The 13467-nt window shown below is 35.9% G+C and overlaps 1 protein-coding gene across 1 annotated transcript in view; it reads right to left on the bottom strand.

Annotated features, from left to right (window-relative positions):
* SEL1L3 (SEL1L family member 3) overlaps positions 1-11386 on the bottom strand; it is a 327791-nt gene extending 316405 nt beyond the window's left edge. Inside the window, exons 1-3 of the mRNA XM_053704078.1 lie at positions 11249-11386; positions 6657-7209; positions 1333-1459 (exon numbers count right to left, since the gene is read on the bottom strand). Coding sequence (XP_053560053.1) covers positions 1333-1459; positions 6657-7209; positions 11249-11311 — 743 coding nt within the window. The 5' untranslated portion in view covers positions 11312-11386. The remainder of the gene's footprint in view (positions 1-1332; positions 1460-6656; positions 7210-11248) is intronic.
* Positions 11387-13467: the final 2081 nt, after the last annotated feature.

Raw genomic sequence — 13467 nt, 5'->3', positions numbered from 1 at the left:
GTTTCACCTTTTAAGTTGCATTAGTGAAATAAATGAACTTTTGCACGATATTCTAATTTTTCGAGAATTTTACAGGTAAGTTTTTTTAAGGTAGTTAGGATTTTTGTAGTAAATTTAGGGGTATTTTAATTTGGGTTAAGTTAGGGGGTGTTAGGTTAGGGGGTTTTGATGTTAGTTTATGACTTTGCGTTGTGGGGGATGGCGGTTTAGGGTTTAATAGTTCTACTTAGTTATTGTGATGTGGGGAGGTGGCGGTTTAGGGGTTATTAGTTCTATTTAGTTATTGCAATGTGGGGGATGGCGGTTTAGGGGGTAAAAGTTGTTTTAGGTACTTTGCGATTTAGAGAGATGGCGGCTAAAGGGGTTAATAATTTATTTAGATAGTTCGCTATGTGGGGGGATGGTGGTTTAGGGATTAATAATTTATTTAGGTACTTTTCAATGTGGGGGGATGGCGGTTTAGGGGTTAATAGTTTATTTAGTTACTTTGCAATGTGGGGGGATGTCGGTATAGGGGTTATTAGGCTAGGGGCTTATAGTAGGATGTTAGCTTTTTTTCACTTTATTTTCTCCATTAATTTTAATGGGGAATGCAATGTAGTTTACGCGAGTAGGGTGTTTTTTTTTTTTTCTTCTTTTTTGTCTCCATTGATTTCTATGGGGGAATACATGCACGCGCACGTGAAAACAAAAGTTAGGATTTGTTCCCTTTTTCGGTTACAGCTAGCGCAAAATATGTTTTTCTGCAACTTATAAAACCAGGGCAACCCAAAAAGCTTAACGCTAGCTGTGTTTTCACTAACGCAATAAAAAAACTAATACTGTGCCATTTGTAATCTGGCCCTCTATCTCTGGAGCTCTAATTTATGAGTGCTCAGATGACATATTTTAAAATAAATATTTGGTGCTGTTACCTTACTTTAGCTTGGCACTGGATTCCTTGTTTCTACAATTGCCACCTACCATCCACTCAGCCTGTAACCCTATGTTTGAATTAGAACTTAAAGGGATAGAAAAGTCAAAATTAAATTTGGATGATTCGGATAGAGCATGTCATTCTAAGACCCTAACAAAATATACCACAATAAATTATAATTAAGCAATTTTGATAAAAGTAAATTGGAAAGTTGTTTAAAACTATATGCTCTGTCTAAATCATACAATATTTTGTTCCATTTTCCTTTCAGCTTTATATATAGCATCTCATTTTGCAAATTTACTGGATTGTTTTTACTTTTTTAATAAATTAAAAAGCATAAATAGACATGAAAACTGAAAAAAAAACGTATGTGCAGTGATATGTACAATTTATATAATTAGTCTCAACCTTACTTTGGATTATTAATGTATAGCTGTCTTCTCATTTCCAAATCTCTGTTCCTAAATCTTTTAAATGTTTTGATAATGCCATAGTGCTCCCGACTCGATGCAAGAGGAAAATTAAGGATATTTACAAAATCTGAAAGGAAAACAAACAGAAAATATATTGACATTATAAAGTGGAACATTTACAAGTATGGATCACATTTATTCTTTAAAATAACCATTTATAAAAATGTAATTTCCCTAATTTTTGCTTGCTCCTGTTATGCCATATTTGTGTACCGCAAAAGCTTGAATAGTGCAAAAATTCTTTTAATACTTTAAATGTTACCTTGCACTATAAATACCACTTTTATGTCACTTTATTTATTTGGAAATGCTTGAAATGGTGCTTGAAAAGAAAAGGAGAGTGAGGAAGAACAGATAAATACTACTAACTATGTAAAAAAAAATCAGGGTAATATAGCTCTGTTATTGGGGTTAAATTCATCATCTTCATATATGCAATCGACTCAAAAGGGGTTAACTAAATAGATCAGAAGAGTTTAAGGAGCCAAATTATTAAGCACCGTATGGTGCCTAATACATCTGTTTCCGCGCGAGCCTTCAGTCTTGCCAGAAACAGCAGTTAAAAGGACATAAAACCCAAATTTTTTCTTTCATGATTCAGATAGAGAATACAATTTTAAACAACTTTCTAATTTACTTCTATTATCTAATTTGTTTCATTCACTTGGTATCATTTGTTGAAGGAGCAGCAATGCACTAATGGTTTCTAACTAAACACATTGGTGAGCCAATCACAGTCAATATATAGAATAATCCAGGAATAGGGCGCACCGCAAAGACAGTCAATTCATAAAGGTAAAAATCTTCAGTTTATTCGGCACAGCATAGAAACATGAAAGGGCTCACAGGCCCAACAGGATCACAAGCTCTCAGGTAAAAGCAACACAGGTGTGTCAGTTAGTCTTGCAGACATGTTTCGTGAGCATGCTCACTTGTTCACTGCATGTAGAACTAGCCTGACACACCTTCTCTTATACCACAGATTTAAAGGTACAGTATAGATATCAAGTGGTATAAATATGTAAAGGACCATAACATGCATACATAGCTTTTTTTTAGTTAAACAGCTGCATTACAGAAATCAGGAGTTGGCTCACAATTATCTATATATATATAGAAATAAAATCTAACAGCAATATATTGTTTTAATATTAGATATAATTAAAAATTATTATTGAACTCTCAATGGTCTGCATGCCTAAATCACATAGCTATTCTAGTATAAAACCTTATTAAGAGGAACATTTTTCTGTATACAAGTTTATCATTTGGAAAACTTAATTTTACAGCTGATAGCTATGTATTTTTTTGTAAAATTCTTGTTTTACTAGATATAAAAGGTACAGTTAGAAATTTGATGTATATGTAACTATGTTTCATTCAAAGAAATAGTTAGTCAAAGGGGGAAGGATCACATGAAGACCAAATGTGATGCTATATATAAAAGAGGTACTACTCTTAAGTAAATAAATCAAGATCCCTTCTCATATTTAACCCTTGTGGGTTACTGGTCTTCAAAGAAAAGATCCAGAAGACCTCACGCTTATTTAATTTATCTTCCCTATTACCTCCTCTCCTCCAATAGGGCACATGATCAATCCCTTGTAGTGTTAAACTTGACATATCTGAATCATGTAGATTCTTGAAATGTCTAGATATGGGAGTGTCTGATATATATATGCAGCCACCAATCAACAGCTAGAACCTAGGTTCTCTGCTGCTTCTGAGCTTCCCTAGATAAACTTTTCAGCAAAGTATAACAAGAGAAAGAAGCAAATTAAATGATAGAAGTAAATTGGAAAGTTGTTTAAAAATGTATTCTCTATCTTAATCAAAGATTTCCCTTTAAGAATCAGTGGTCTTAAAGGGTCACTGAACCGAAATTTTTTCTTTCGCGATTCAGATAGAGCATGCAATTTTAAGCAACTTTCTAATTTACTCCTATTATCAATTTTTCTTCGTTCTCTTGCTATCTTTATTTGAAAAAGAAGGCATCTAGGCTTTTTTTTTTGGTTTAGAACTCTGGACAGCACTTTTTTATTGGTGGATGAATTTATCCACCAATCAGCAAGAACAACCCAGGTTGTTTACCAAAAATGGGCCGGCATCTAAACTTACATTCTTGCATTTCAAATAAAGATAACAAGTGAATGAAGAAAAATTGATAATAGGAGTAAATTAGAAAGTTGCTTAAAATTTCATGCTCTATCTGAATCACGAAAGAAAAAAATTTGGGTTCAGTGTCCCTTTAAGACCAGTCTACACCAGAATTTTTATTGTTTAAAAAGATAGATAATCCCTTTATTACCCATTTCCTAGTTTTGCATAACCAACACAGTTATAATAATATACTTTTAACCTCTGTGATTATCTTGTATCTAAGCCTCTGCAAACTGCCCCTTTTTTCAGTTCTTTTGACAGACTTGCAGTCTAGCCAATCAGTGCCTGCTCACAGATAACTTCTCGTGCACGAGCACAGTGTTATCTATATGAAATACGTGAACTAACACCCTCTAGTGGTGAAAAACTGTTAAAATGCAATCTGAAAGAGGTGGGCTTCAAGGTTTAAGAAATTAGCATATGAACCTCCTAGGTTAAGCTTTCAACTAAGAATACCAAGAGAACAAAGCAAAATTGGTGATAAAAGTAAATTGGAAAATTGTTTAAAATTACATGCTCTATCTGAATCATTAAAGTTTATTTTGGCCTAGACTGTCCCTTTAACTGGTCCGCCACCTCTAAACGGCGGACAGCAATCAATCCGATCTGATTAATTGACACAGGCTGCTAGGGTCCAATTGGCCACAAATCTGCAGGGGGCGGCATTTCACAAGCAGTTCACCAGAACTGCTTGTGCAATGCTAAATGCAGACAGCAGCAATATCTGTTGTACATGATCCGCTGAGTAGATCATGTCGGACAGACATATGATAAGTCGGCCCTAAATCAGTTATCTGGGTGAATGTTACTAATTCAAAGGTGGTTAAATTACCATTCTGTGTACTGGCACAAAAATGTACACAGGGTACTTTGGTCTGGTCTGTAGTCTGATGATGCTGACATGAAGAATATGAAGCATTTGACATTGCCAAATAGCTTTGAAAGATTTTGATGCAGGGAAAGTGCTTTGGTCTTAGGTCGAACGTGGCCATATATATATATGTATAGTATAAAGGTTTGCAGGGGCACTGGTTTAGTCTGATATATGAGAATCTATGTGGTATGAACTGAAATTTCAGCACACAAGAGGCAAAAAGTGATTTCCAAAGATTGCATTTACTTTCTCTCACTTCTTTATTTTATCTCTCCCGTTCTCCCTTTCTAGCTTTTTCTTCTCTCAAGTATTCACCTCTCTTTCATTTTCTCTCTTGTTAGTGATTTTTTTTCTAATCTTTTTGTTTGTCATTCTCTGTCTGTCTCCCGTCCCTAACTTTTTTCATTCTCTCTGTCCTGCTCTCTTTCAAAAAGACGCATTACTAAGATCACAGCCCAGGGAAGGAGAAGAGGGAATATCATGTAAATGAAATAAAAACACAGAGGATCTAGAAAGCCTAGTAGAGGTTAGGTGATGGTCGGTAGATTAATACAGAAGTGTTTATTTCCTGTTATTTTTCCCAGAATGCATACCTAGTTCTGATGGTTATCTCTCATTTTTATATTTCATACATGCTGTGCTTAATGATTGAGGATGTCTGGGAGAGTCTCTGGGGGGGGGGGGGGGTTGGGGGAGGGACAACACAAGCTTTGAACCATCTTTTAAGCAACTACATTCCTTACTAATACTACTTAAAGGGACATGAAACTCACATTGTTCGTTCATGATTCAGATAGTGCAACAACTTTCCAATTTACTTATAATGTTGTTCTCTTGGTAACCTTTGTAAAAAAGCATACCTAGGTAGGTTTAGGAGCTAGCTGCTGATTGGCGGCTGCACGTATATGCCTCTTGTCATTGGCTCACCAGTGAATTTAGCTAGCTTCCAGTAATACATTGCTGCTCTTTCAACAAAGGATAGAAGTAAATTTGAAAGTTGATGAAAATTGTACACTCTGTCTGAAAATGAAAGAAAAATGTTGGCTTTCATGTCCCTTTAAGCACACATTCTCTGCACTATAATGCATAAAAAACTAACGTAATGATTATCCTAGGACAAGGATGATGAGCCTATGAAATAATTGCCCAAAAAAATATTACTGCCACTCTGCCTTTACCACCAGATTGTTTGAAATGATTAGGATTTTTGATACCATATTGAAACTAGTATAAGATATTCGAGCATAGCTGCAACATTAAGTCAAGGAGTCCCACAGTTCTTTTAGATGAGATGACAAACATATATATATATATATATATAAACACCTACTAATGCTAAAAAGTTGTTTTATTCAGCACAGGAATATTTTTTTTTTCTCAATGCTACATTACAAAAAGACCTAAGAAAAAAATTGAGTTATGTCAATCTAATACTTTAATTATAACGTTTATAATTACCATATCCGGAATCAATAGAGAGATCACTAGATAGATATTTGGATAGTGCACTATTTTATACACCATTAATATGTTTACTTTTATAGCTGTATTGGTTTTAACATATTCAGTCATTACCCTTCTTCTATGTTTAAGAAAGATTTAGGTCTATCCCTATATCCTATTTTTTAATTAGCTTTAAAATGTAACTGTTAAAAGTCTTCTGTGTAGTTATCTCATTACCCTCACAGATAATGCTTAAATATTGTGTCAGTACTAATGGGGGCCGATTTATCAAAGTCTGGCAGACATGATACGCTGTAGCGTATCATGTCCACCAGACATCGCTGTCGGCATTTAACATTGCACAAGCAGTTCTAGTGAACTGCTTGTGCAATGCCGCCCCCTGCAGATTCTCAGCCAATCGGGTGCTAGCAGGGGTGTCAATCAACTCGATCGTACACGATCGGGCAGATTGCTGTCCGCAGTCTCAGAGGCAGCAGACCAGTTAAGGAGCAGCGGTCTTAAGACTGCTGCTTCATAACTACTGTTTCCGGCGAGCCTGAAGGCTTGCGCGGAAACAGGGGCATCAGGGGTCATCCGGCCCTTGATAAATCGACCCCATGGTATGTGATATTAGTGCTGCAAAACGAAAACCAGGGTCAGTGGATTTTTTTCATGCACCCTACCTAAAAACAAAAGATTTATGATCATAAAAACCACCTTAACAAAATAGTTTTTGTGCACATTTTATAACTTTATAACAAAGCTACAAAGCTTTATCTGTACTTACCAGTTTCCGCTTGGCATACAAATATAGATTGTTCTCTTTGTCTCCATATATATTCAAATCCCCACATGAAACATACTTGGTTATCTTTATAAGGACGTTGAAAAGGTGGCACTATGTCCAATGTAGAAAATGTATTTGCCACAGCGTGTACGATTGTTTCATTGTGCTTTGTATATGGGTCTATATTATCAATATGTACAACCCAGGCCCTGACAACTACGAAATACACACCAATAGGGTGTTTCATAAAATAGTCATTCCGATAAACCAACATATCTGGGAGTTTTAAATGCACTTTATGTGCCCTTTTCTCTCGAAGACACTTTATATTTTTAAAACGTTTTTTAAAAACTAAAATTCCAGTTCTGAATTCTGAGGAAGCCATCACATCAACATGCACGATGCAAGGTTTGGTGCACAGATATTTAACTGAAATATCTGCATTGGCAACAGCAATTGGCAAATTTTGCAACTCAACAAAATCTTCGTAGTCTAAGTGCTGGCGATGTTGCTTTGTTACAGACAATGTCTCTTTGGTGGAGCAAAGTGGAAACTGTAAAAAAGAAAATAAAACATATTTTTCCTCACAAATAACAGGTTTACATATAAAATAAATGTGTTTAACACTTTATAATTAGATGCACAGTCACTTGTCATATCATCAGAATAAGACTTGAGACCTGATTTTCTAAAGTTCTCCCCTCATATGAGATTATCTAAAAAGATCTGTCAATAATTCTCAGAACTATAAATTCCTTCACAGAATTCTGGATATGACGTACCCAGGGGCGTATTTTGGCATAGGCAAACAAGGCACTTGCCTAGGGCGGCAGATTGAGAGGGGACAGCACTTTTTTGTGGCTATATTTGTTAGAAGCTTACAGTTATTTTAGAAGTATTATACAGGTATATAATGGGATATTTTGCCCAAAGAGCTTACATTCTAGGGGGGTAAAATAAGAGACTGCCCATGGAGCTTATAGTTTAGAGGTAGCTCCGAACCTTTATTTTATTTAATTTAAAGCTGACATAAGCCCTCAAAAAGCTAATGTACAGACATATATTTCTGATAAAAACATGGGTTGTTATCCATGTCTGGGTTGTGCCAGTTGTAACAGTATGGTAAAAGGAAAATACTTCTATCATCCACGTACTGGTAAGAAATATAGCATTAGGGGTCTATTTACATGCAATACTACCTATGCCATATATATGATTAAGTGTCCTTGTGGGCGAAGCTATATCGGAGAGACCACTAGGATGGTCCGGGAGAGAATATGTGAGCGCAGGTCTGACATTAGGAATGGCAAAATAAAAAAATCCAGTAGCAGAACATTTTATTCAGGCAGGCCATAATATCTGCCAACTTAGGTTTCAGATCATAGATCATATGACCATACCCAGAAGGGGAGGGGATAGAGAATTATATCTAAAACAGAAGGAGGTATTTTGGATTAATAAATTGGAGACTCGATTTCCAATTGGAATGAACAAAGAATATGACCTTTTCGGTCTTCCTTTGATCCACCTCTGTTGTGAGTAACAACTATGTTATATATATTAGATTGATATTTTGTTTCTGTATTCTGTACTTTTGCTATATGCAACATTGTATAATTGATTTTATTTACATGCACTTTTGCATTTTTGTATTTTGTCACTAGATGGCGCATCCTCTTTTTGTCAGGTAAACACTGAAATAGTATCTGTGATTTTGCAGTTAAAAAGTTAATTAGTAGGTGTGGTTTGTAACCTCTGTCCCTTTATTAAGGTGTGTTACCTGCATTTGTGTATTGACATGACTAAGGACTAGAGGTCCGAAACGTTGTCTTCTTTTTCTTTGAAGTCTCAATAAAATGGAAGTTTTTGCATAAGTGGTGAGTGCTGCTGTTTCTTTTGGACTGTGCTATATTATTGGGGATTTGTGTGGTACCCCTACAGCTTGCACCACCCGCTACCACTGTGCTGTACCGCATGGACTTTGTTTGCCTTTATTTTATTTAGCTAGCTATTGCCCTTAGTTCTCTTGGCTTTCAGCACGTAATATTGTGTTTGGGTAAGTATTGTTGGTTTTTTTAATATAAATATTGCAGCAATAGATAGATTTGTGTGTCTGTATATGTGTGTGCATGTGTATAACTCTGTGTGTGTATGTGTCTGTGGGTGTGAACATTTATTTTGGAAATGCCATAAAAAAAATATTACTTACCCAAACACATTACTCCCTGACCAAAAAATATTATGGTCAAAAAAGGCATAAAACCTTGAGGGGGTATGCAGCAGAATTTTGAGTGCCTAAGGCAGCACAAAATTTAAATACGCCACTGGGTGTAGCCTACATTTTTATTCAAGAAATACAATTAGTTGTTTGAAACTTCATATTGAATGTACAATGTAAATATTGTAATCAAAGTATGCATTAAAAAACATATTGATAGTATATAATCAAATATATAAAACAATATACAGAAAAAGGCAAATTAAAATTAGGAAGTAAAGTTCTCAAGGGAAAAAAAAAAGTATTTTTAATGTACACAGTAAAAATCATGCTTATTCTTCAATATGATTAAAAAAAAAAAAAAGAAGGTTAAAAATGACCAAAATGTGTACTCTACTTTTGTATTGCAGCCTTGGAAAGTGGGGTGAACAGGGACTTTCTTACATGTCTCATCATATTCTCGAAGCATGTTGCACCTGCAGATCTCACAGTTTTATCTCACCAAATGTATGCTCGCAAGTTTGTCTCAAAATATACAATGCAATTGCACTGATAGAAAAAGACATGTATGCGAATAGAAGTGAATATAAGAATGCTGAAACATTTGCTCTCCACTGTGAAAGTCTGCATTCCATCGTTACACTCTATGGAAAGCAATGTGCCAATCACCAGGACTTTCAGCTCTCCTATAATCTGTTGCATCACTTAAAACAGAGTACCTAACTGCCTCTGGAAGCAACATCAGCACAAGTAACAGCTTTCCATGGCCGAGCAGCTGTACACAAACCTCACAACAACAAGCACAATATGCAAAGTGTCAGCTGGAGTGGTGCAAATGATGCCACTACTGTACTCTGGAGCAGTGAAAACGTGTTTTCTGGCACGATGAATCATGCTTCACTTGTTACAGCAAATATTTAGAAATCTTAGAATAACACCAAATGCAACTTACAATAGAGCACTTAAATCCCTTAAAGGGACATAAAACCCAATTTTTTTATAAATGATTCAGATAGAGCACGCAATTGTAACAACTTTCCAAATTACTTCTATTATCAAATTTTCTTTGTTTTTTGTTATCCTTTGTTGAACAGCAGGAAGGCAAACTCGGGAGTGTGCACGTGTCTGCAGCACTACATGGCTACAGTTTTGCAAGAGCACTAGATGGCAGCACTATTTCCTATCATATGTAGTGCTCCAGACATATGGACGCTACCTATATAGATATCTCTTCAACAAAGAATAACATGAGAATGAAGCAAATTTAATAATAAAAGTAAATTGGAAACTTTTTTTAAAAGTGTGTTTCATGTCCCTTTAAGGAACTAAATCCCCACCACTTGCCTAATTCAGAGGGTTAACTAGAGTGAAATAGGCTAGCCATTGTAATTGTGTTAGCAAAACTATCATGGTTTTGTAGTAAATTGTCGTATCACCTCTGCTGAGCCAATTAGGGACAGATATGTCATAGGGCTGAACTTTGCAGTTACACTTGCACTTCCAATTCTCTCAATTGGAAAACCTTAAATTTTCAAAGTTAAATTACAGATAAATGATTTATATTACAATCTTAAAATGTTTTATATCTTTTTAAGAGCGTATTTAATACACAGTTTTTCTGGTTTATATGTGCCCCTATTAATGCTATGGCATTTGGCGGGTCATTGGTCTAATTTTTTCTCTATATTTTACTAGTTATGTTTTGTAATTGTACACTTTGCCAGCAATATTCTATTATGGCGCATGTTGTGTATTTAATTATGCCACTTAATAACGCGTTATGTACACACCTTTCCACAGCTGCACTTATCTTGCACATTTCCTATAGTAAGTATTACCTGATACATTTCACTCTCTCTAATGTAATGACTATATTAGATCTAAATCTGCACTAAGGATTTTTAAAAATAGAATATGGCCTTAACACCGCCCTGGGCCAAAATACCAAAGGCTGACAAACTAATGTGTAGGTTGTGACAAGGCATAAATAGCAGTGGCTCCCTCTGACTCCTATTAAATAAAAAACAAAAAAGTACAGCAGACACCGCAAACCAGGCTCGAAATGAGGTCTTACTTTTTGGATGTCAAGTATAACAGGATATCACTGTCGGGTAACTGCTTAGGGTACAATGTATTTATTGCTCATCCAATTGATTAGTTACTGCACAGCAAGGAATCTGGTCTGAGCAACCTGTACTGTTTACTGATACAACCCGCCTACACTCTAGTCAATGGCTTTTCATGTTTAAGCTATGGTAAGATAAATATATAGGTCATTATGTGCATGCTCCATGTAAGGCACAGAGTAAGAGGATTATAGCATGTCAATATAAGACGGAATAAACATAAGCACTAAAAGATTTCACATCCTCACCATACAAAGGAAGATCAGAGGGGTTCTGAAGTCCTGCAAGAAGTTTTGTTTCCACGGAAGCATTCTTATTAGTGCTGCTCACTTCCAGCCACACTCCTTCCTCTCTGCCCCTCCGTGCAGTACTGGGTGGAGACTAGCTGTCAGGTGGATGAGTGAAGTTTCCTACAGAGGCAGAGCTTCTCCACCTTCCTCGAGGGGAGGGCAGCACTAAGAAGTCTCATCTACCTTTGTTTACTGAAATGCAGGCATCTGACTTACCTGGGAACAGGTGTATTTTTCATATATTTTATTTACAAGTGATAATGGGTAATGTGATGATGTTGGGGTGAGGGATAGGGGATATATATGATGGGGGTGCATTATTAAAGGGACATTAAACACAACATTTTTTTTCATGATTTAGATCAGAGCTTTCCAAACTTTTCATGTTGATGACACACTTATTAGACCTACATAATTTCGTGACACGGTAATTAATTCAGTTGTACTAGCAAAAAGGAGGTTAAACTAACTTGTTTTAAAATATACGGACACATACATAAATTATATAATAATAATATGTATTTACATACAAGTAACAGTATGTATGTGCAAGAATTAATAAAAAGTTTAATAACACCAATAGTTACTTATTATTTAATGGGATTTATGAGGTTGATGGGATGAACACAATTTCTGAATATTTAGTGGAATATTAGATAAAGACACTCGCATTTCATCATCAAGCATTTTTAACTTCCACTTCCTATCCATATATCAAGAGCAGGAGCAGCAATGCACTACTGGGAGCTAGCTGTAGAAAAAACCCCACTGACTTCAGCTCAGCGTTTAAGCTGCCGCCCTCAGAGCTCCGTGAGCCCTACTGACTACTGCCCGCGCTGCAAACACACTGCTGTCCCACACACTGACTACACATGCAGTCACAAGCCGATTGAAGAGACTACACGTGCAGTCAGGAGCCAATGTGCCGCCAAAGGGAATAGTTTCAGTTCCCACTGAGCTGCGCCAATAGGTTAAGATAATCTGTGACCCACTAAGTATCAATCATGTGTCAACCATGTGATATGCGTAGCAGGCAGGCGGAAAGTCAGAAACCAAAAAAAAAAAAAAAAAAAAAAATTAAATTTAATAAAAATTGTGCTGAAGCAGGGACACACCTACACACTGCTGCCGACACACTAGTGTGTCCCGACAAACAGTTTGGAAAGCACTGATTTAGATAGAGCACATTATTTTAAAAAACCTGATTTTTTTAATTATTATATTTGCTTTATTCTCTTGGTATCCTTTGTTAAAGTAGCAGCAATTCTCTCCTGGGAGCTGGCTTACTGGGAGAGTAATCCCTATACTACAGCAAATATTAACCTTACAAGTTATTTGATTAAACCCTTCACTGCCGGGAATTTCGGAAGTGTGGTGCGCAACTGCAATTAGTGGCCTTCTAATTGCCAAAAACCAATGGCAAAGCCATGCATGTCTGCTGTTCCTGAACAATGGTGATCCAGAAAAGCTTTTACAACCATTGGTCTTATGACTGCAGTACTTGTATGTAAATAATTTCAGTGAGAAACCCAACATTTTCCAAATAAAGACGATTTTTCTTTAAATGATCGTATTTGGCAGCTAAACAGTGGCATCAAATATACCAAAATGAGCCTAAATCAATACCTTAGGTTGTCTACTTTAAAAATATATACAGTATATACTTTTAATAGGTAAATAAAGAAAAACAAAAGGCTCTATTTCTGTTTAAATGGAGTGATAGCAAAAATAGTAAAAACTCTCTAGTACATTGGGTGAGTAAAGTTTTTCTCTGAAATTCCCGGTAGTGAAGGGGTTGAAGAACGTTCCTGTGCTTAAAAAAACAACAACTTTTTCTGCGTGTGTTCCTAAGACAGTGAGTTGTACAGTGTGAGGACTCTGTATACAATCATACACCTGTTATATTTCACTGCTTCTACTTAATATACACAGTAGAACTTTTTGTAATATGTGCCTCTAACAATAATCAAACCTCATATATGATAGATAGGGTTTCCAGCTGTACTTCAAAAAAATATTGGACAGCCAAACAGATAACGGGGGTGGGGGAGATGCGGGGTTTAAAGCGCAGTGACAAAAGCTAGAGGCTTTTAGGGTAACAAAGCTGTGCTTAGTGTTTGTAGAAAAAAAGTGATGTGATCAGCACTGTACAATAACAAAATAAAGTGTATAAAAAT

Source organism: Bombina bombina, chromosome 2 (genome assembly GCF_027579735.1).
Source record: "Bombina bombina isolate aBomBom1 chromosome 2, aBomBom1.pri, whole genome shotgun sequence".
Taxonomy (NCBI): Eukaryota; Metazoa; Chordata; class Amphibia; order Anura; family Bombinatoridae; genus Bombina; species Bombina bombina.
Note: the sequence above shows the minus strand (reverse complement) of the source record. Positions and strands in the feature narration are given on the sequence as shown.